This window comes from Labrus bergylta, chromosome 2, assembly GCF_963930695.1.
Source record: "Labrus bergylta chromosome 2, fLabBer1.1, whole genome shotgun sequence".
Classification (NCBI taxonomy): domain Eukaryota; kingdom Metazoa; phylum Chordata; class Actinopteri; order Labriformes; family Labridae; genus Labrus; species Labrus bergylta.
In genome coordinates, this window is record NC_089196.1 from 2,178,067 (window position 1) to 2,202,421 (window position 24,355).

At 45.3% G+C, this 24,355-nt stretch overlaps 1 protein-coding gene and 1 long non-coding RNA gene across 2 annotated transcripts; one reads left to right on the plus strand and one right to left on the minus strand.

The window, feature by feature from the left end:
• Positions 1 to 7,089: 7,089 nt before the first annotated feature.
• mxd1 (MAX dimerization protein 1) lies at positions 7,090 to 23,936 on the minus strand. Its single transcript, XM_020636381.3, has 6 exons — positions 23,147 to 23,936; positions 22,429 to 22,528; positions 15,328 to 15,357; positions 11,138 to 11,252; positions 10,787 to 10,943; positions 7,090 to 10,633 (listed from the first exon to the last, which is right to left on the minus strand). Exons 1-6 carry the CDS (start codon positions 23,211 to 23,213, stop codon positions 10,437 to 10,439), a joined length of 666 nt encoding a protein of 221 aa, XP_020492037.1. The 5' UTR covers positions 23,214 to 23,936; the 3' UTR covers positions 7,090 to 10,436.
• On the plus strand, positions 10,927 to 11,633 carry LOC136182385 (uncharacterized). Its single transcript, XR_010668636.1, has 2 exons — positions 10,927 to 11,102; positions 11,412 to 11,633. It is a non-coding gene; the product is annotated as an uncharacterized lncRNA (long non-coding RNA).
• Positions 23,937 to 24,355: the final 419 nt, after the last annotated feature.

Here is a 24,355-nt window from a genome sequence, read left to right on the forward strand (position 1 = left end):
TGTCAGATTGGTGAAGTTGAAGTTGCCATTGCCGTTTGCATACCAGTGTTTTTGCTCCCCTCGGAGCCAAAGTAGCTGCAATTCCAATATGGTAAAAGGGGCGTGACATTTCTGTGAACCGTGCTGAGCGACTGACCAATCACGACAGAGCCGACAGGCCGACCAGACTTGGCACATGTGGGGACTGCTCGAGTCACATCTAGTCTGGATTCTTGGAGCGGCACAGAGGATGAGTCCAGGCCGCAGTGCACAGTGTGTGGTCAATATTAAATAATGTGCATATCAACAATAAAATGGCCACCTGTGTTACCTGTATATGTAGGTAAATAGCCCTACGCTGTGACTGTATTTCAATGCTGGTCATAATGGTGGTACGTGGTGAGCTGAATATTTTCTGTGGTGGTTACTCATTGTGAAAAGTTAAAGAACCTTTTAAAGAACAGGATTCAATTATCACTAAAGCTGAGGTCAGTGTGAACTACATGTCAGAGCTCATGTCAGCAGAGAGAATACAGAAGGAGCTTAAACTCAGATGCTGCCTGCAAACATAAACAGGAACAAATGAGAATAAGAGTTAGAAAAAGAAAAAGAAAGGAGGAAGCGACTTTATTAATGAGAAGAAGGGGATCAAAGATTTGTCTTTAAGGCGCTCTTGAAGAATTGAAGCGGAGAGAGAGAGGAGAGAACACGAGGTGAGATGGATTAAAATGTCTTTACTTCTGATTCTGGTGTTTCAGTCAACGGGTTAGCATACATCTAAACAACAAAAACAAACAAACCTCAGATGAAGCTGCTGTGAACAGTTTTTAGCGGGCTAGGAGTCTGAGATTGCTGGGGTCAGTCGAGGTGAGAGGACTCAAGAATGGACAAATTAATGTAGAAAGAAGCTCATAGTGTATTAAGATGGATGGGGCAACAGCGTTGAGTTTTTTTTTACTTAAATATTTGAGGCTAAAAGGAGCAGATTTAATGTCATGATTGATGGTGTAAAGCGCACTGAACTACTCTTTGTATCCCCACTATCTAGTCTTTATGCTAAGCTAATAGGTTGCTAACCTAAGCTTAATAAGAGTGGATTCTTTCCAACTCTCTGCAGGAACAATATCCTCCACACAGTGGAGTGCTATGAATAGCATCTGTTGGCAGGAAGTTGAAGACATGCAGAAAGCTGAAGACGTGCAAAGTGTGTTACTCTGCACGCTGTGAAACAAACTACAGAGACAGAATACAGTTTATTTACGCTCTCCTGGGATTGAAACACAGTGAGTGACCTTTCAGCAGCTACTCTAACAACTCTCCTGCTGTTTAAACCACTCAAAGCCACACACTCTCACTGTGGTTTCATTCGATAGACTCATAAACCTTGAGGTAGGTACCATGTAGACTATATTAAAGGAGCAGTATGTAACTCTGACCCCTAGTGTTTAAAATGGGTATTGCAGTCTAAATTCTAAACAAAGTCGATGCTCACACAGGTCACCATGTGGTGGACTTCAGTGTTTATCCAGCTCTGCATGGGTCTGTAAACCTTTCTGTGTTCTAACCTCTCTCCATTTTTCAAAAGCATCTCCAATATTGATCCTAGTTTGAGCACGTTTCTGCTCGTGGAGCTTATTAGAAACATGCAGAGGCTTTTTAGGTCGGGTACAATCACTTCTATCTCAACCACTTCTCTGATAACTGCTCTCATATCTGACAAACAGAGGGGCGTCCAAAACAGCCATATGGGGGTGCCTTAAAACCTCCTACCTTCTCTGGTCCAAACAAATCCAGAGCATTCAGGAGCAGAATCTTAAGTTAGAAGGAGGACATACTGGCTGCTGCATTGTTGTCAGAGAAGCCAGCACTTCAACATAGCATGTTTCCTTAATGTCTGATCATATAGTAAGATCACTTTATCATTTCACTCACTACACATCTCACTGATTGGTCACAAATGTTTTGCAGAGTTATTTTACCACATGATCTGTCAGCACTGTTATAAAGACACATCTTGAATGGCGTTCTTTTCTGCACACAGTACCTCAGAAATTCCCACATCTTCATGGAGGGCCGTGCTGCAGAAGCCTCTCACGCAGCCTCTCTGCTCCTCTGAGGCTCGTTTCCCTTTTGTGCTTTGATATGCCAGGTGTTACTCACAGCACTGAGCGAGGCTCTCTGTGAAGAGCTTTACTACGTGTCACGAACAGGCCACTCAGCTTCGCTCGCTTTTTGTTCTATCTTGGATGCACTGATGTCGTCTGATGTTGCACTCTTCACTCCAGCCCCCCTGGGACCCTTCAATCCAGCATGTGGACGATCTGCTCCATCTGTTAGCGTACACACACAAACAGAGCAAACACACTCTCTCAAATCTCTGTTGATGCGAGCTGTCAGCTGTGATGGAGGACAATCGTGTGAGGCTGTTGTCACTCAGACATTTCAATCAGATACGGAGACAAACTGGATCCACTTGCTGCTGGATTTCTAATCATTAGATGAGATCCAGTGAAGGTCAGATAAACGCTTTCATGGTCATGTGCATATGTAACATGATATATGTCAAATACTACTAAATCTGTTTCCATATCGACACTCCTCCTCCTTTAATTTTGACTTATAAAATATTAAGTCTGTTACAGGTTACAGAATTATTTGAAAGGTTTTGACCCATTTGACCTTCCTCGCCTTAAGGCGGTGGTTAAGGGACGACACAGTCCAATGGTGGTGGCTGGGCGTCGGGTGGTAGTAGTGCCAAATCACTTCGCTGAAGGTCTTGGGAGCTCCTCTTCTTTGCGTTTTATTTTCCTTTTGTGACTTCAAAATCTTATATAATGCCATGTGACACCTAGTGGTTCATCGATAGTGAGTGCTGTCAGATGGGGCCCCTTTAGGGAAGCCTGCTACTGTCATTGCAAACAAGCCACTGCTCTGGTTTGGGGTCCCCTTATTGGCCTGGGGTCCCAAAGCAGTTTCCTGCCTCGTCTGTTGACAAGCAGCTCCTCAGGTGAGAAAACGTTTCAGTCTTTACATTAGCTAAGGCAGGGGTTCACAAACATTTTCTGCCGAGCATGAAAATGTATCCCTCTAAAATCAGACCCTAAACATGCAGGGAACTGATAACCATCAATATGCAAACACAGAAGTCGACTATAGATTCAAGTCAGCTCAGTGTCTTTGTCTATCATTTTGGTTACAACAAACAGAATCAATCATTTGTTCCCTCTAGACATATCCCTGAATCTCACAGGCAATTAACCTGATACTGAGTCTGAGGAAGTCACTGTTTCCTGTTTCTCTGCCACTAGGGGGCAGCAGAACAAGCTATAAACCCAACCTCTACATCCTGCAAACATTTAGCTTCATTAGCATTCATTCAATGTCTTAAATCAGTGTCAATGTATTCTCAATGCAGCAGCCAGTATGTCCTCCTTCTTACTTTAGATTCTGCTCCTGAATGCTCTGGATTTGTTTGGACCAGAGAAGGTAGGAGGTTTTAAGACACCCCCTACACGGCCGTTTTGGACGCCCCTCTGTTTTCCTGATATGAGAGCAGTTATCAGGTCAACAGGTGTTGCAGTGATGGAAGCGGTCAAGAGAAGTGGTTCAGATAGAAGTGATTGTACCCGACCTAAAAAGCCTCTGCATGTTTCTCATAAGCTCCACGAGCAGAAACGTGCTCAAACTAGGATCAATATTGGAGATGCTTTTGAAAAATGGAGAGAGGTTAGACAACAGAAAGGTTTCAAGGTGTCAGAGTGACTTTATGGGTGAAAGCATGAATATTACAGAGACATGCTTAAGGGGCTTTCCTGAACCTGAGAGGAGAGCTGGAGAGAAATGAAACCTCCCAACAGCCAATCAGAGAGAGTCCTCTCACCGACCACCGGTTCAACATCAAGAATCGGCCAAAACTACTAGGACTGACGGCTGACGATCTCCTTTGTGTGTCAGGGCCTTTAAACTAACCAATAGTCCTCGATGAACACCAGCTAGTCGCTCATTCTGTTAGCGAGTGTATGAAGTCAGTCTGTTCATAAGAAAAACATCTGTCAGATATTAAATCAAAGGAACGAGAAACGGTACATTTGCAGGCTATACAACCAAAACAATGAGCTAAAAGATGCTAACACTACACCATCTTTTTCCAGAGGCGCAGCTCATCAACAGGCAAGGCAAGCAACTGCTTTGGGGCCCCAGACCAGTAGGTGGCCCCAACGGCCAAAAATGTGCAAATGTTGCAATGACGGTAGGAAACCTCCCGAAGGAGACCCCAAAAATCAATTGGAGGGCCCCCAAAGTGATTTTTGCCTCAGGCCCCAACAAACTCTAGAATCCCCACTGATCTTTTCTGTGTGTATTTTCTAAAAATGACTGTAATCTTTACATGCAGGTTCATGTTTAAGGAAGCTTTAGACACTCGTTGGATTTGATGTCATTTATTCATTTTTATCTTTACAACAACAGACAGACTAAACTAAAGATGTATAACATTATCACTTTCACTGTAGTTCCCAGGTTCTAAGGAGGATGCAAAATCTGTCCTATCGTGATTTACATATATGGAAAAAAGTCATGTGCTATCCAGAGAGATGTACACAATGATAATGGCCCTTTTTTTCCCCTGGTGTTTTGACCACCTCCGAGTTCTGTCGCTATAGACTGAGACTGCCGGGGGAACTGGCACCTTGAGCTCCTATCTCTCTCTATCTCTTTCCTGGGAGCTCCTGAGCTCTGGTAGGTTCCTCTGGATCGTTGGTTGGGACGGCCTGCTGCTATGGACTGGTTTCAGTGATCCACATGGAGAAACTACAAACTAATAATTCAAAGTGTAAATGTGGAGAATCTTGAGGTCCTTTGGACTCATCTTGACAGCATTTGTACCTACATGTATATATGGATTGATCTCTTTCATTTGCTTATTTATGGAAGTTTCCATTGTGGACAGCTTGGATGTAGCAATAACATATGGACAATTTAAACTGATATGTGCTATTGTGTCCTTGGCTCAGGGTTTAGATTAATTATAGGTAATTTGTGTTCCTTCTCTCTGGTTGTGAGAGGGTTTGTGTGTACTGCTGTTGGTGGGGGTTGTGGGGAGGTATATCCATGGGTTGGGTTGTGGGTTTTCAGTTTTGTTTGGATTGTGTTGTCATAAAAATATGTCATTAAAAAAAGTAGCATAACATGACTGCAAATAGATCTTAATGTAATCCAGCTTCTACTGCTGTCCAACTACCTTCATGCATCTGTCATGAGTGTGGTAGGAGAGAGGGCAGGGCCTGTGTGATCTCCCTCCATTACGTGAGGCCTGTAAGTGATTGCATTGCCTTGTACACACTCAGTTGTTCCCAAAGGCTCAGTGTTGTTGTGTGTTTCCATGGCACACGCCATTGTTGTTCCAGTGTGTCACTGCAGTGTGTGTTTGCGTGTCATAGAGAGGGTGTGTTCCCTGCTTTAGGTTTCTGCTCGGCTTAATTTGCATGCATGCGTGTGTGTTTGTGTGTGTGTGTGTGTTTCTATGGGGATGTGTATGATTGGTCAGGGCAGTCTTGAAAAGCAAGACTAGGGGAGGTGGGTCAGTAGGCCCGTGACACACATTTACTGACAAACAAACACACACGCTATCTTACACAACTCTGTCAATAACATTTCTACACACACACACACACACACACACACACACACACACACACACACACACACACACACACACACACACACACACACACACACACAGACAGGTAGGTTATGTCAATACGCTCAGCTAGAGCGTGTTGTGCTTTGGTTTTGCGGTGGGCATCTCGTGTTTCATGTGCAGATTAAATTTAAGGTGTGTCTTTTAGTGGCAGCAGGTTGTGAAAGGGATTATTTATACCTGCACTTTAGGCAAATAGATAAACAGGTAACGCTTCTGTGAGCAGTTTTTAGCTGGTTATGAAAAAGATTGAAATTAAAACTTAAAACTTAAAGGAAGAACATGCAACATGTTCCACATAAATAAATCTGAGTCCCGCTGGCTGTGTTGTTGTTAGAGCCGTGTTTACATGGACGGGACGGTCGGCTCCTCCCCTTGTGTATAAAAGCTGTTTTAGTCAAGAACTAGAGAGAAGAAGAAGAACATACTCACTGATTATTTGATCACGCTCATTCTGTGTCAGTTTACATGAAATGTGAAGCTACGAGCTAACTAAGGAGCGCTAACATTAGCATGCTAACACAACAATGCAGGACACAGGTGATTGCAGCTCAAGCAAAGGACAATTTTATCCTGTTCTCTGGGTGAGGTGCAGACGGAGCACTGAGGGAATGCTACTTTCAAAATCATGCTAGTTTTGGTAAAATTACCAACCCTGCCTTTAAACTGAAAACAAAAAGTCAAAATGAAATAGAGATAAAAACTGATTAGAAATCCACAGCTTTTGTAACCTGGTAGTAAACAGAAGGAGTATTGATATCTTCTACATGCAATCTGGAAATTGGTCTAGTAGCTGGAGAGGTGCCAGTTCACTTCCCGAGGCCTTCTGAGGCATCGACTCCCACCACCAGCTCAGGAGCGCTCGCTGTGTGCAGTTGAAAAAGGTGAAAAATGGCACCTAAAAAGGTCAATCATTGTGTGAGATATGAATCTGAGATCATACGTCGTATTGAAATGCTATTGGAGCCCACCGGGCGTTTCAGGGCTCCCCATGGTGGAAAGAAAAATCCTTCATTTGGCACCCCTCCCCCTCAACAACCTCAGAAAGGATGTGGGATGCTTTTCAAGAAGCTCATCCTCCCCCCTCTCTCTCTCTCTCTTCATCTTCTCCATGCTTTGTTTGTGTTGGATATTGAGCAGCAGTCAGATAGCTATTATCCCACAAACCTGGGATTTCAGCCAGCAGATTACTCTGAAGCACAAACAGGGCTCTGAAGCCCCCCCCCCCCCCCCCCGCGCCGCACTGTTCTTTCTTTCATCTGCCCTCCTCATTACTGTCGATTCCACCTCGACATGAAGATTACTCATTGTGCGAGGAGCTGGTGGGTGGGGTTGAAGCAATCATTTGTTGCATGGATTTAAGAACGGTTCATGCTTTTGTCCGTAAATAAAGACACAGAAGAGGTGATAGGTAAGGTAAACAAGGGTTTCAAATCTTTTATTCTTTTCATATCAACGCTTAATACAAATTGCTGCTCCACAATTCATATTCAAAGGGTTTGTTGCCAACATTTTTTCAAGAGGACAGTGTCCAAATTCTCCAATTCTTTAAAAAGTAAGTGCACAAAAACGCCCTCCTTTATTAAACAGACGTTTTGACCTTCCTGCGGAGAAAAAAGGCAGGCGACGAGGATGTTCATGGAGCTGTGGTGCACAGAGTGTTTGTGTGTTAAAACTGTGAAATGCATGAAGAGCACCACGCCTGAGACCGCCACATGAAAAAAAAAAAAAGGAATTGCCCCTCGTTGAAACAGATCATACACACTCTCATGTATCTTTTTCCTTCTCATATAGGTTGTACATGTGCGTCTGTTTTTTTTAAGGCGTCGTTAGCCGCTTTGGACGCAGGGAGACATTGTGCATAAAAACTCAAAATATACACATGAAGAGGACTTTTCCCCCCTGATGCTGAAACCGGTAGCTTAAACAACTGGTCTGACTGAAGAAGTCTTGTTCTTTGAGAGTTTCCACACCTGCTTCTTAAGGCAGATGCTGAGAGCACCAGGGTCTTTGGAGGGGGGGGGGGGATGGAGATGAGGAGCAATGGTTGCATCATTGACACATGCACCGCCCCCCACCACAGATGCCAACGTAGCATCTGGAGGAGGGAGTCACACACACACACACACACACACACACACACACACACACACACACACACACACACACACACACACACACACACACACACACACACACACACACACACACACACACACACACACACACACACACACACACACACACACACACACACACACTGTACTGGTGGAAGACAGACAAAGGACCGTGGGTGGAAAAAGGAGAAAAGTGGAGACTCCCGAGGACAGACGTTAATGCTTAGGTTAAGTCTTTTTTTTTTGCATTGACTATTAAACTCATAAAACAGAAACATAGCCATACAATTTATTTTCAACCACCCCCTCCCCCAAAAAAGTCTCTCTGAAGACAGTGACGAGGTAAACACACACACACACACACACACACGCACTGACAGATGGCGCTTCAGTGAACACACCTGCCCTCTCACACCTCACTTTAAATACATTTCCCCTGAAGCCCCCCACCCCCTCTCGTTATGCAGCCAAACAGTACCCCCTCTCTGCTTAAAAAACATTTTCAGTTCGACACAAAAAATATAAGCAGCATTCCACACTCAAAGACTAAACAATCCTTTAACTATTTTTCTGGTTTCTTCTCATGCTTTAGAGCAGGAGGTGGAGCGGGGGAGCGTCCTGTGGCTCTACGCTGCACCACGTCTACTGTACATTCAAAAAGGAGCTGCAGTCCTCCACCCGGACGTTACGTATCAGAACCGAAGGCGCTTAAAAAATCTCAGCCATCTTGTTTTAGAATCCTCAGCACAGAGATAGACACCAGAGGCAGCGCCCCACCTCACAGCACCCACCGCCACCTCCGCTCACTTTTATACTTTTTAATTCACATTTTCATAAATTATTCAGATTTTTTTTTGTCCTTTTATTCCCAGTTATAGAAGCCGAGCGGCTTTTGAAACAACCCCAAAAAAACAAAAATTGAAGGTCAATCACATAGAAAGTGTTTCGTTTTCTCGGAGCGCCGCGCCGACATCCAAAAACAGACACCAAAAAACCTCGAGGCACAAAAAGACGTTTCTAAATACTCGATAGATGGACGAGGCTGTGCGGACAAACTACACGCGGGAAAACTCTGAAGAAACCTCACAAGAACAAAAAGCTTTTGTCTAATAAATATATCCATATACTATATTCATCTATATATCCAAGTCGATCTAATAAATACATTTGTTGATAGACATAGAGATCTTTTCTTTAACTATTTACATTACACGGCGTACATCTCTGCACAAACAATAAATAGCTATGTAGGCAAGGCAAAGGAGGCCGATCTGTGGCTCGCACTTTTAAACCGCTCTTCAGGGGGAAAACATCTCGCTTGTTCCCAATGAACAGTCACAGCCTTCTGGTTCTTTTTTTTTTTTTAGGCTGACGCGGCTCGCCTCAGACTCAACTCTCCCTTCATAAATAATTGGCAGGAACATCCAGTCAGAAAATAATGCTCTCGTCTGGCTCTCACCTGGCCGTCCTCTCTACATAATGGAATGTGCTCCAGCCTCTCTCGGCTCTGCTGTCCTTTTTCTTTTCTATTAATACCTGCTGAATGGGGCAGTGAAGAAGTAGTGTACCAAAAATGTACCAGCACCTGCCTAAATATACCGGCGTTCGGCTTGGGCGGCTGGTGTTTCTCGTTTCCAAACCCGGCTAGTGACCCCTGTTGTAACCAGTCATACACACGCTATGAGAAAAGGATGCAGTTAAAAACGCCACCGTCATCAGAGAGAGGCAGAAAACATCAAACCCACCCACTTTACCCTCCCACATATTCCCCCGAACCCATACACAATCTCATGCTGCACTTTTTTCTCTCTTCTTTTTTGTTTTCTCTGGATGCCGAGTGTTGACGGTAAATGACGGGCTAGTTACACGTCTGCCCACCAAAAGCCTCAATACTAAAAGGATATATATTGCTGTCGGCCCCGACAGTGTGACATCAAACTCTGCAGATGACGCTTCATCTTCACAGCTGTAGGGAGGGGGGAGTGGCTTTAGTTATTAAGATACAGCAATTATTAAAAAAAAACTAAAAATCTATTTTAAGTGCAAAAGATCATGCACATGGTGAGCAGGGCAGAAAAAAAGGCCCCGCATCACCTCAGTGTCACACCTTTGGGACGACTCTTTCTCACTAGGACAACTAGGAGCGATGCAGGTGTGTGTGTGTGTGTGTATGTGTGTGTGTGTGTGTGTGTGTGTGTGTGTGTTTTCAGTAAGGGTGAAATCTCATAAGTGCTTCCCATGGCTCTTGAGGCATAGAAAAAGAGGCAGAGGGATTGTGTGGTAACATTCTCTGAAAGGCTGAAAGTTGTGTTTCTGAAGGACTGATGGAGGGACGGAGGGAGGGGACGGGCGGCGGGGGGGAAGGGGGGGGGCTGTCTTTAAAATCCTCCTTTGATTGAATGGTGGTGACACCCTAAAGAGAGACCGCTGATGATGTGCTGGATGTGGCGGCCGTCTCACTGGAGGAGCTGCAGTCTGAACGGAAGTCAAAACGAGGACAGTAAGTCTGCAGGACCCTGGCTGGACTCGATCGGTCCTGGTGGGAAGGGAGAAAGGGGGGGGGTTCAGGAAACAGGGAGACAACGTGGGTGAGGTCTGGCTGAGGGGAGGAGGTTGTTGTTTGGCTTGGTGACCGGTGCTGTCTATAGGCTGCAGCCCAGCTGCTTGTCTGTCCCCTGAGTGTCCTGCAGGCGCTGCAGGCTGGCGCTGGAGTAGCCTTCATCACTACAGCTGCTGCGCAGGCTGCCCCGCTCGTCCCCTGAGTCGCTCACACTGCTGGTGCTCCACTCCAGGTCACCCAGCAGGTAGTCCGTCCCCTCCACGTCCACGTCCAGGTCCTCTGTTTGAGCACAGGGAACAACAAACCATTTTACACATCTGTGTGATTCATTTGTGCACTTTGTCATCCTGCTGCGACTTCTTCATGGACAAGTTAATGGTTAAAGCATTGTGTGTGTATTATTGGTGCGTGTCCGTGTGAGGTGTGACTAACCTTGATCAGAGTCGGACTTGTCGGACTGGGTGGAGCCGGTGCTGTCCATGCGGGTCCTCTCCACGCCCAGCTGCTCCAGACGCCTCCTCAGGTGTCTGTGCTCCCGCTGTAGCTGCTCCAAGGTGTGCTGAGCTCTCCTATCGCCCTCCTCTAACCTCTACAGCGGAGCAGAGATACAGAGACAACACGTCAGGAGAGTGTGTGTGTGTGTGTGTGTGTGTGTTCTCCACCAGTAGCTTATCTCAGATATTTAATCTTCAAACACAAATGCTGACATACTCATCCACCACCAACTTGACCTCTTCACACAGATAAGGTGAGTTCAAATCACACACACACGTATACACACACCTTGATATGATCTTTGGCCTTCATCAGCAGGCTGAGCGTGGTGTGCCTGTTAGCATCGGGTCCTAAGGGAACGAGGGATTTCAAGCGCTCTAAACACAGCCGTAGATTTGCCCGTCTGTGGAGGAGAAGAATCACAGAGAACTAAACGTTAAACTCAAATCACTTCTTTCACATCAGATACACTAAAAAAAACAAAAAAACATGGAAGGTGAATCATGGATTTATGAGTAGACGTTTGACATTAAACTCCTCCTCCCAACTTTTCTACCTGCAGCTTTCTGGATGCAGTTTTCTAAAGAGAATCTGTTGAACTACGTTTGAGCTTCAGAACTTCCTGCTGATCAGGACCATGATACGCCATCTCGAGCTCACAGACCTTCATTTAAGCTAAGCAGGTGTGTTCACTGAAGTGCCATCTGTCATGTGTGCGCGTGTGAAAACAAAATGTGTGTGTGCTTGTTTATGGGATTTTTTTAATAAATGAGAGAGTTATGTGGTGGTTGTTTCTATGTGGAGACGACGTCCAAACATCAGACATTTTCTCAAGAAGCCTGACGTATGGAGGGGTGGCCTCAGGTATGTGAACGCCCACACACAAATGAACAGCATCGTATGCTGCATTCAGGTGCTGCTCGGCACCAAGTCTGAATGTCGTACCAACAGCAGAAAAACAGTGTTGATGCTAGGAAGAAGATCAGTGGAATGTGACTGTTGAGCAAAAAGCTGATGTGCAATACGTGAATTAATAAAAAGTATACCATTAACTAAACATATTTTGCCCCCCACGTGATGACGATTGTGACGTCAAGTCAGGAAGTCAGGTACCTGATTATTTTCCGAGTTTCCGAGTTGTTGGTCCAACTTGAGCAGGCGTTCATGTGCATTTTACAACTCGGAAACTTGTTTTTCCGATGTATCCGACAACACCTAAATGCACCAAAAATGACCCCTTTCTGTCTCGACCAATCAAATGAACCCTTTGCATTAGAGTATCGCCCTGCATTCAAATGTTACATGTGGTTAAAGGCTTTATATGTGATTTTTTGATCCAGCAGATGTCGCCCTTGAGCACCAGCATGAAACCAAAACAACTTGCGCTGCATTGTTGTGTTAGCATGCTAATGCTAGCAATCTTTATTATGCTCGTATCTTCACACTGCATGTAAATTTACCTGAAATGAGCGTGATCTAGAAACACAGTTAAGCAGTGAGTACAGTATGTTATTCTTCTTTTCTCTAGTCCCTCAATTAAACAACTTTTATATGTGAGGGGAGGAGTCAGCCGGCCGTCCAGGCGATGTAAACAAACTGAAGATAGGACTCTGAAAACATCACAGACAGTGGGACTCGGGTGTTACACCCATTGTAGACAGTCATGACTCACAGAGTTATTTTCAGAGGAGATACTTGATTTCTATGAAAAATCACATATTAAGCCTTTGATATTCAAGCAGATTTTTAAAGACTTGTGTCTTAAAGCTACAGACAGGTTCAGGTTCTTCAGCCGTTATAAGAAACCAGCAGTGCTTCTGGATGAATGCACATGGAAATGAATATCAGACATAAGTGTGCATGAGCTCTACGATCGTTCTTCTTATGCACATGTGGCTTTGTCCGTCTGGGGGGCGTGATGTGACTTCAGTGTGATCAAATATTCTGCTGTGATCAAATATTCCCCCCCCACCCCCTGCTCATAACTCAGAGACCCTCTAAGCTGGCAGCGCGGGCAGTGTGCCGAGGTCCTGGGGGGTGTTTGTGACCACTTGACCCTGCTGTTATACAACACACACACACACACACCTCCGGCTGCAGGAGTGTGTACGTGTCTGTGTGCCTGTGTGTGTGCCTCAGCGAGTAGGCGTGTGTACGTCACACTCGTCCTGAGAGGGAGTGTTGAAGTGTTTTTTTTTTGGGGGCAGCTGAGGACACGCTGGATGAGCTGCTCATTTATGTGTCTGCTGCAGGTGATCCTGATGTGAGTGTCACTGCCTCAAAGACTTTATTCAAATCAGACACACGGACAGGAGGAGGAGACTGATTGGACTGTGGGAGAATAAATATATTCTCACCTCATGGCCTTTTCCAAACACACACACACACACACACTGAAAAAAGACTCCCCCGCACGCCCATTCAGAGCAGTAATCAGCGGTGGAGAACGAGTGGCTGTTTCTCAGCTGACTCGGTCCAAAGGGCATGCTCACTGTTATTACATAACATGGACGTGCCCGTGTTGCTCTGACATAATAAGGGATCAGCAGTGCTAGCTAATGTTTGTCAAACAACACTGACAAGCAGCAGACTCATGAAATAGCTCGGGGTCACATGGCGTCTGAGGGCGAGGAAGTGGCTGCGGGGGCGTGGCTGGAAACACACAGTGCTACAGGTTATTCTGGTTCAGTGTGGCTGGAGAGCACTGTGTCAATAGGGGGAGAAAATGTATGTGGAGCTTCAAACGTGTGTGTGATCAGCGGCAGGCGAGAAACCTACATTTCTCTGCCCTTATTCCAGTGTTTGTATGTTACAGCCAAAATAAGGTGAACATCCGAGTGGAGCTGGTTGCATAACAACAGATGCAACCTAATCGCTCCTCTTCTAGCCGCCTGTCAAAAGCTACACCGACTGCAAACTAAAAAAAAACGAGGTCATGGTGGTGCACTTTGACTGACCAGCAGTAAATCCCCCCCACTGTCTTCACCCTCGCCCTCTGACCCCCCCTGCAGTAACTTCGGGTGACCAGTTTGGAGGAACTTTACATGTAAAAAAAAAAAGGTGTGACAGGCTACTGGAGTCGTGTTTCCTGGATGCAAAGATGCACACGCACACACTTTGGTTTCTGTGTGCAGCAGCAGAGGGGAGGGGGGAGGGGGAAGAAGGGGTTTGTGCAAAATTGGAATTTGTATGTATGGAGATTTCAACCGAGCCAATCTTACAGGAGGAAGGGGGATCTGGTTGCATGCAGACAGAGTAATTTACTATGTGCCTATGATTGCTCTCTCTCATCAAACGCCTGGTGGAGGGAGAAAACTGGCCAAAGGCTATGTATGTTCTCAAGTGTAATAGGACAGGCTGTGGTCGTAATTCTGACCGACTGCAGGGCTTGAGGTGTCTCTGCAGTCCACAACATGCACAGGACTAAATCCCAGGCAGGAGCACGCTGTGATACATTATTCAGGAACGTCCACCGAGCTGCTGCTGCTGTGGATCAGCTAGCACAGGCAGGGTGGAAGCACTGACAGTTGACAAGAGCATGTCTATGTTCAAGCCATAGACATCTCTGCCTGAGAAACCAAAAACATGGTTTTTGTTTTGAGCTGATTTATCTCTTCCTCCTGATTCTGGTGGAGACGTCTCCTAAGACCGGCGCTTCTTATGCCGTTGTTTGAATATTTTAATGCAGCTGCTGATGCTCTCCTGCACTCTTAGTTCAGGATGATGGTGACGATGTGCGTTTTAAAACATGGGTTATGTTATCTGAGCGTCTTCAACATTCTGCTGATGAATATTGGGGAGGCAGCAGAAGCTCAGTGTCGACAGTTCAAGTCCCGGTGTGGACCAAAGGATGGAAGCTGGTAAATAACAAATAGACTTGAGTTTGTTTATTTCTTTTCTAGTCTTCTGACTCCTCAAAGCTCTTTTACGCCTGCAGGTCACACCTACACATTCACACACTGATGGTAGAGGCTGCTAGGTTTAGGGTTAAGTGTCTTGCCCAAGGAAACATCAGATGCGTGGCTACAGTTGATCTGGTGGCTGGGGAGGTGTCAGGTACTGCTGAGGTGCCCTTGACCAAGACACTGAACCCCCCCCCCCCCCAACCCCCCCAACCCCCCCCCCCCAACAAGCTCTGGTGCTCCCTGTGCAGCAGCCCCAGTAAATTGTCAAAAGAGGCGAGGCGGACCAGACAAGCCAAAGGTGCAGGTGTGTGTGCGTACATCTTAAAATCTATCCAAATAGTGTCAGTAGCAGCTCTGTAAAGGCTGCACTTTGGATCAGCAGCCCGTTGAGCTCAGCGTGCTAATATCCTCACCATGACATACAGTAGTCCTTTGACTTTCTGATTTGATGATGTCAGTTGTTTGACTTCATCAAATCAGGAAGTCTCATTCATCTGAGACTTCATTTTATGTGTGTGACATCACAAATACACACACGTGAATACACACTACCACACAGACATTTCAACATACCTGTTCTTTTCCATTTCATTGTGCGTAGACCTGCAGAGAGATAAAAAAACAAAAAAAACACCAATGAGAAACGACACTTAATAAAGAGAGCAGCTGATTACACACGGTAAGGTTTCCCTCTCTGTGCAAACCAAGGCCTTTACTGCAGGGACGAGCAAGAGAGAGAGAGAGAGAGAGAAGGCTGTGTGGGAGTTTATGAGCAGCCACAACGGCTGACTTAATGAGATTGGAGGAAAATAGAAGAACAGGTTGGGTATTGTGATGCCTGAGGCCACGTTCTACGGAGGAGACTAGGGGCGTTTTGAGGAGCCTTATTGGGACACAGGACGAGGAGGGGTAAACATAGCAACGGTAACCACTAACAGACGCCCAGGAGCAGGAGAGGAAGGGACTGTGCCCCTTAATGTTGTCTGATTCTCCTTCATGTACGGGAGCAGTGAGAGGCGGGGGTGGGGTAAAGACAGCACTGAAGGTAAAGTGAGAGATGGAGGTGTGCTGGTGGGCAGCGCGGCTCCTGCACTGCAGAGTAAAAGACACAGAGAGAGAGAGAAGACAACAGAGAGGGATAGAGGGGGTTGCTTTTAGACGGAGAGTGCTTGTGTGCCTGCTTGAAAAAAAGACCAAAATGGACGGTGATCGGGGGAGAGTAGGCTATGAAGGACATCCCTGCACCACTCCTGAACTGTTATCTACCTCCACATGACCTCCTGACCCCCACACCCCCACCAAGGTCCCAAAATAGCCCTGTGCACCTTCAGTGCCGCTAGGCCTGACACGGTCACCCTGCAATGAATCCTCAGAGGACTCTCTCTCTCTCTCTCTCTCTCTCTCACTCTCTCTCACTCCCACTCCCACTCCTCACTCGATTCTTCTCCATGTTTTATGTTTTTATACATCAAGCTTACATATTCTGTCTCTCACTATCCTCAGTCGTAACTTAGTGAACAGTAACGCATGTCGAGTGTGAGGTGAGGGGGGATCAGATTAGAGCTCTGGGTCCTCTTAGGTCTATGTCACCTCCAGCCGGTGTGCATTCCCGTGCCAGGCAGACAGCCGCATGGTGACATAACAGTGCTAGCAGGGGAATGATCCACAGTTATTCAGGCTGGATTTCAGACACCCCTAATCCCCCTGCCCCCCCTGCACCACAACCCTCCGCCCCCCCCCCCAAACTCATGCAGCCAGGACACCACAAGGTACAGCTAGCATTCAGTCAGATACTGTCTATGTTGTCATGATGACACGTGCAGGTTAATGTACAGATCCATCTGATTCTGTTCATGTTGATTTAGAATCCATCACTGATTACATATCCCTTCATCACCGCACTAAAGCCTTTTAACACTCCTGGGCAGCCAGCCCCGGATATCTTTATGCACCTCCACATACAGTGTGCACCTCACAGTGGGAGACTTTCCTGTTGGACCGGAGGGCGGCAGGAAATTACGTAAAAAGAGAAAATGGCAAACAAAGCAGCAGAGTCTGACGCCATACTGACCCTTTTTGCCTTAACATCAAAGCTTTGAGTAGCTGGACGTCTTCATGGTATCAACAAACAAGTGGTGAGGATCTCCAGCTGGCTACACACCAGACCATTTTCAAATCTTAACTGATTTTAGGGGCACTGGTGGCGCAGTGTTTAGTGCATGCGCCCCATGTATGGAGGCTGTAGTCTTCCAAGCGGGCGGCCCAGGTTCGAGTCCGGCCTGTGGCCTGCAGGTCATTCCCCACTCTCTCTCCCTGATTTCCGACAATCCACTGTCCTATCTCTACATTAAAGGCAGAAAAAGCCAAAAAAAAATCTTAAATGATTTTAACAGACACGAGAAGTTCCAATTCATCTTTCTTGATGTGTGAAGTGGATCGGCACCGTCAGTCCGATATGTAAATTACATCGATATCAGACCCGATACAGACATTAGATTGGATCTGTTCCCTCTCTTCTCATAGTGATGAAGGGGTTAAAAGCCAAGAAGACATGAAAAAACAACTTTTAGATTAAATTTTGGTCTCTTACAGATTCACCTGTTTGACTTTAGAGCATCACATCATGCACACACAGGATGAGAAACTAAGAGCTGCTGGGAGCTCACAGAGACTCCAACGGCCTGCTCTACCAGGAAGGCAAGAACACTCCATGATTTCTACAGTGCACTGTGTGTGTGTGTGTGTGTGTGTGTGTGTGTGTGTGTGTGTGTGTGTATGTGTGCCGGGTGGGGGAGGACACTCCATCTATGTAATGGAGGAGCTGGTGCTCTCCTCTGCCTGCCGAGAGTGAGCAGGAAAAACACAGAGGAGGAGGAGGAGGTGAGGAGAGAGAGGGAAAACACGAGAGAGAGCGATGAGGGGGAGGGAGGAGTCACTACTACTGACACACATGCACACATATACTACACATACAGTTGCAAGAAAAAGTATGTGAACCCTTTGGAATTTCTTAGTTTTCTGATTAAATTGGTCATAAAATGTGTTCTGATCTTCATGTAAGTCTCAACAATAGACAAACACAGTCTGCTTAAACTAAAACCACACAAATAATTATATGTTTTCATGTTTTTGTTGAACACAACATGTAAACATTCACAGTGCAGGGTGGAAAAAGTATGTGAACCCCTCGGCTAATGACTTCTCACAGAGCTAATTGGAGTCAGGAGTCAGCCAACCTGGAGTCCAATCAATGAGACCAGATTGGAGGTGTTGGTTAAAGCTGCCCTGCCCTATAAAAAACACACTACAGTTCTGAGTTTGCTATTCTCAAGAAGCATTGCCTGATGTGAACCATGCCTCGCACAAAAGAGCTCTAAGAAGACCTACGATTAAGAATTGTTGACTTGCATAAAGCTGGAAAGGGTTACAAAAGAATCTCTTGATGTTCATCAGTCCACGGTAAGACAAATGGTCTATAAATGGAGAAAGTTCAGCACTGTTGCTACTCTCCCTAGAAGTGGCCGTCCTGTAAAGATGACTGCAAGAGCACAGTGCAGAATGCTCAATGAGGTGAAGAAGAATCCTAGAGTGTCAGCTAAAGACTTACACAAATCTCTGGCACATGCTAACATCTCTGTTGATGAATCTACGATACATAAAACACTAAACAAGAATGGAGTTCATGGGAGGACACCACGGAGAAAGCCACTGCTGTCTAAAAAACACATTGCTGCATGTTTGAAGTTTGCAAAAGAGCACCTGGATGTTCCACAGCACTACTGGCAAAACATCCTGTGGACAGATGAAACCAAAGTTGAGTTGTTTGGAAGGAACACACAACACTATGTGTGGAGAAAAAAAGGCACAGCACACCAACATCAAAACCTCATCCCAACTGTGAAGTATGGTGGAGGGGGCATCATGGTTTGGGGCTGCTTTACTGCATCAGGGCCTGGACAGATTGCTATCATCGACGGAAAAATGAATTCCCAAGTTTATCAAGACATTTTGCAGGAAAACTTAAGGCCATCTGTCCACCAACTGAAGCTCAACAGAAGATGGGTGATGCAACAGGACAAGCGATTCACACCAGACTTCCCAAGAATATTGCTGAACTGAAAAAGTTTTGTAAAGAGGAATGGTCCAAAATTCCTCCTGACCGTTGTGCAGGTCTGATCTGCAACTACAGGAAATGTTTGGTTGAGGTTATTGCTGCCAAAGGAGGGTCAACAAGTTATTAAATCCAAGGGTTCACGTACTTTTTCCACGCTGCACTGTGAATGTTTACATGTTGTGTTCAACAAAAACATGAAAACATACAATTGTTTGTGTGGTTTTAGTTTAAGCAGACTGTGTTATTCTATTGTTGTGACTTCGGTGAAGATCAGAACATATTTTATGACCAATTTATGCAGAAAACCAAGAAATTCCAAAGGGTTCACATACTTTTTCTTGCAACTGTATAGACAGGGTGACTCCCTTCCCCCACTACTCATAAGTCCACACCACGGGGAAAACAAGAGAAACTGGGAGGGCTGGTGTGACTTGACTTCAAACAAACATGGCTGCCTGGCCTACATTTCAGATCAATTAAAGAATCACTTTTCCACCAGTGACAACAGAGCTGGTCTGCGTGTTGAGGGTCAGAGCAGAAACCTTTCTTCATATCAGGAGTGCTTGTGCTGCCCTTCAGTAGTGATGAGTAGCGGCTGATAAAGTGCTCACAGCTGCAGCCCGACATAACCTCCAAGTTAAACAACAGCAAACGGTCGCCGTGAAGGCCGCTAAGCTTAAAGGTTTTAATGACAGCAAACAAGGAGGAGTCTGCAGCAGCTAGTGGTCTACTCCACACACACACACACACTGAGCTGCTCCCACACACTGTCTTCACCACGCGTGCCTAAAAATAAAGAGCTTCCTTAAGCATGTCGAGGCGTCTTCTGAGCTCTACACGCTGCACATCCTGCCCCCCTGTTCAGGACGCTGCACAAACGACCTCCACCTAAGGATCAGCTGACATTTCTTTACCCACATGATGGAGTTCAGCTCCTTTCAAAGAGCAGATTTTTTTTAAACGATCATCTAATTAGTCAATTCATTGGTGGTTTGATGAAATTTTCCAGAAATTTGCAGTTGGCGTGGTTTGACCTTATCTCACCTGTTCAGTTAAGCGGCTGGAGGCAGACAAAAAGAGAGCGAGCGGGTTTGCATATTTACTAACTAATTAGCATCATCTCTTGGACGTTTGTTAAGAATTATTTTTCACTCTTTTGTTGAATAAAATCAACAATCGTTAGTCCGGACTTTGAGTTGTATTCTGATATGAATGAGGTCACAGGTAGAGCCCCACGTCTCTGTGCAGCGTTCTTCAATCTTAGCCGCCACAGTACTTATCGTTTGGTCATTTAGAAGAAAGAAATGTTTAACCTTTCTCTTTCTTTCATTCACTGGGTGGACTCATCGATGTGTGAATCGTGCAACTTGCTGCGTCACTAATCATGACGCTAATAATAACGTTTTTTTTAAACGCAACAATTAAATGAGAAAATCATGAAGAGATCAACCAGAAATGAGAGTAGCATTAGCAGCAGTCCACTCACTTCTTTGATTGATATGAAGGTATGGACGCCTCACATGTCAGGAGCAGTTAACCTACGATCAGCTGATAATAAAGCATCTTAAACATATTGGGTTACGAGGGGGAACAAGTCCATACATGACCCTATTTATAAGCCCTGTATACATGCTTCACCTCGTCTGCTCCATACATTGAGTTCTGAACATTTGGAGACACTTCAGGACCACCGTCAAACGACCTGGTGGCTAAACTGGTGGGACTTGTCGTACCAGTTTGCGTGTTGGAAAAGGCGTACATGGTGCACCTGCAGAGATGTGGACGACCGTTCTCTGTGGCTGAACCAACATGTCCTCTTCATCAGAGGGTGGAGTTAAAGACACATATATCCTCCTTCTTTTTAAACATTGCTAAAAAAATGGATTCATCTAGGGGTACTCTTTAAATCTCTTTTTCAGGTTAATATATATGTATGGGGGGGGTCGGTTTTGTGGTTCATTTGTAACAAATGTTTCATGTCATGTCTTTGTAACCTGCTACTGGATGCTTTGAATTTCCCTCGGGATCAATAAAGTATCTATCTAACACACACTTTCAGATTCAGACACCTTCATAAAAATGGATTAAAGTTTGCAAACGGAGCGATCATCAGATATCCGGCGGCCATCTTTACAGCATATTTAATGACTTAGTGCAGCCATCTCAGAGATCACAGATGGTGGAGCTGGATGTACATTGGGTTACAGAAGGTAAGAGGCCTGTGGATACCTATTTATATGCTTCACCTCTCATGTGCTGCATGTGCTTATTTCAACACATGAAGCTGGCAGAGGAATGCCTTCTGCCCAGTGGGAGTGTGTGTGTGTGTGTGATTGACAGAGCTAGACTAGTCCACATGCACAAGTCTACACTGAAAGGGTTAACAGCTCCCCTTATATGACCTGACTATTTCTCTAAAGTGCTCCTGTTGCTATGCTACATCAAAAATATTTCACTGCTGCCGCTGCGTCCCACCGAACAAGTTGTTTGGATTGTACGCTTTAATCGATTGCCTCGCGACGTGTTGTGCGGGGGATTTATCTTTGACTTTGACTTGTTTATCTCCCTGATGAAAAAGAGGCACTCGGTGGTGAGGGGCAACACATTTTAAATGTTGAATCTGCTGAAGAAACAGGCCCCCCTAATGTCACCCCAAAAGAAATCTATTTTCTTCGGCCTTTATTACAATCTCTCCATATTTTCATCTTGTCTGCCAAACATGAATTTTCTGTTTTTACACTAATTGGATCTTTTTTTTTTCCTGGCATTTCTATCCGAGCTTCTCGTGTGCTGCTAATAACAAACGCCATGAAGTCCGGCTGGGACTGCATTAACTCACTTCTTCATATCGAGATCTAAAATCCTGATACCTGATGAGCACACATCGATCGGTGTGGATGTAACACGTATGTGTCCTCATGTGACCGATTCAAGGACTGCTGGTCACAGGCTCTGCATGTACACTATTTGTTTCTGACGACGTGTCTGGAGTTATCAGGACATGCCCCCCCTCCCTCCCTCCCCTCACTGACATGGCTTCTGCAGTCACCTTGACTGACCCACTTTGCCTTCACTGAGTGGCCATTCACTATGGAACAAAGACTGATGTTTGCTGCTGTCAGTCATACACACACTTCAAAGAAGGCGAGAGGAAGTGAAAACACGGCTTTAAGGAGAGGAGTCATGTAGGCACCAACACACACACTGCCATGACACGCTTCAAATGTTTGTGCACTGGTGTTAGAAATCAATGTAATTTTTTGTGCCTGTATCATGTTATTATTATAACCCTTTCATTGTAGTGGGAGAGGAGCTGAATGTTATATCACAGGTAGGAAATAGATTTTCAAAGCCACAAAAAAACTGCGCAAAAAAAAAAACAATGCAAAATATGATTTCTTTATCCCAAAGGGAAAATGAGACTATGAGGAGAAGAAATGGAGGGAATAACAGATTAATCCTTCTGCACTCAGTAGGGATATGGGGCGCTTTGTTGTTGCCAAGCTGAATAATGACGCTGGAAACATTTTTTTGCCCACAAGGAGCCAAATGGCCTTTACCTGCTACTTGTGTTTTTCTTGCTTTTGCTCTTTCTTTTCAAGCTCTCCGTCTCTCGGCTGCTGATGAAGGGTGGCATGGAGGCATAGCCGTGTTCAGCTTCTGCAAGCAAACAAACAAACAACATAGTGGTCACATGTTTGTGATATCAGGCAAATGACACACACACACACAGCCACAGTGGAAAGGAAGCCCAACCAACAGGGAATCGTTTTTAATATTTTAAACTCAGCAGCAATGCTCTTTTGCTTCAGCGCAGGAATGCAATGAATGGATTCCCTGCAGTAGCTTTTTTTCTCTGGTGTTTTCTCCCTCAGCCTGGACCATGATGTCATCTTGAACTGAAATAAACCCCAGCAGCAAACCACAACAGAGGGAAAGGAGGGGCCATCATGAAAACAATGTCTCCCTGCACATCTGACTGCAGCTGCCACATATGCATGCATCAAAAAAAACAAAAAAAAACAACATGGGTATTATTTTCACTTTTGCAGTTGATCCCCAAAACATGCCTGCAGACTGATGAGCACATACTGCGTGTGTAGGTGGTTTGTTGTGCACAATCCTTCATCATTTCTATATCTGATGCATGACCCGATTCTTTCATTTAAGACACCAAACAGCTGCTGTGGGGTTTAAAGACGTGTGCATTAACGTGGGTGATTTGCATTCTTGTTATGTCACAGGAAAACAACACAGAGCAATCTGATGACACTTTACCTCGCTCCCTGCGATCGAGGTACTCGGCTGCTTCGATCAACATCTGCACCAGTCCAATCGCCGCCATTTTTAACAATAAAACACAGATATTGTTATGATAATAAAAAAAAATCCGATGATGAGGGATCCCGTGGATGTACACAGCCGGCTGCTTCAGCTCCTGTGACTCAGTTGAATATTTTCAGTAACGTGTAACCGTTAACTCCTGCAGCGTAACAAACGGGTTCTGTTTTTTTAAAAGTTAACGGTTGTAACAAACGTCACAACATCAGAGCGCTCTCGTTCCTTTAAGATTGTTTCTATGGCAACACAGCTCTGCCTTCTTGATTGGCTTAACGCTAATGGTTCAAAATTCAGTCGACAAAAAAAAACAGCTAGCTGTCAAATAGAAACAGTATAGTGGACTGACATGTAACAAAAAATAAAAACACGCCGGCTGTTGTTCTGTTTGGCTTTCGTTAGCGACAAGAAAGTGTCAAAAGTTCTTAGCCGTTTTAAAAATATCACACAAAAAAAACAGAATTGAACCCCGCTGTCAGCTCCGTTTCTGTGCTCGGTTGTCACGGACGACGAGCTCTGATATCACGGAGAAAAACGAGCTGTCTGTTTAAAAGTTAAACCGTCGTTTTCTTCCTCACACTGAGTCAGGACGACGATGCCGGATAGTTTCAGTTGTCACGTCTCGTTGAGATCGCAGATAAGCGATTGACATCGACGGAGAACCAGCTAGTGTTTATCAAACTGCTTCCAAAATAGTGGCTTGTTGATCAGGACGACAGCACAACTACTGTACCTCAAAAGCTTCAGTATGCTGTGATATGATTGGCTACTGGAAATAGCGTATCGCGCTTCTATTGGACGTTAAAGCCGTCGCTCGCCGAGAGGGGGGGGCACCCACCTTTGACTGCAACTGGCTGCCTGCTTCAGCCATTTTGGTTCTAATTCCCATTGGATGAGCTACACTCGAGAGCCACAATGGATACACACTCGAGCAACGTCATTGGTTGCTTTATGACTAACTTGTTCGCTATTGGTCACAATGCGCACGAGCTTAAGAGACAACGCCCGCCGACTGAAGACACGCCCCCTCTGCCATGCTGTTTGTTTCGCGGTGTATTGCAATGATTGGCTTCTGTGGTGTTTTCTTATTTCCCATTCAGCGATTGGCCAGATTCACATGCTCGTTTGCTATTGGTTCACCGCTTGTCA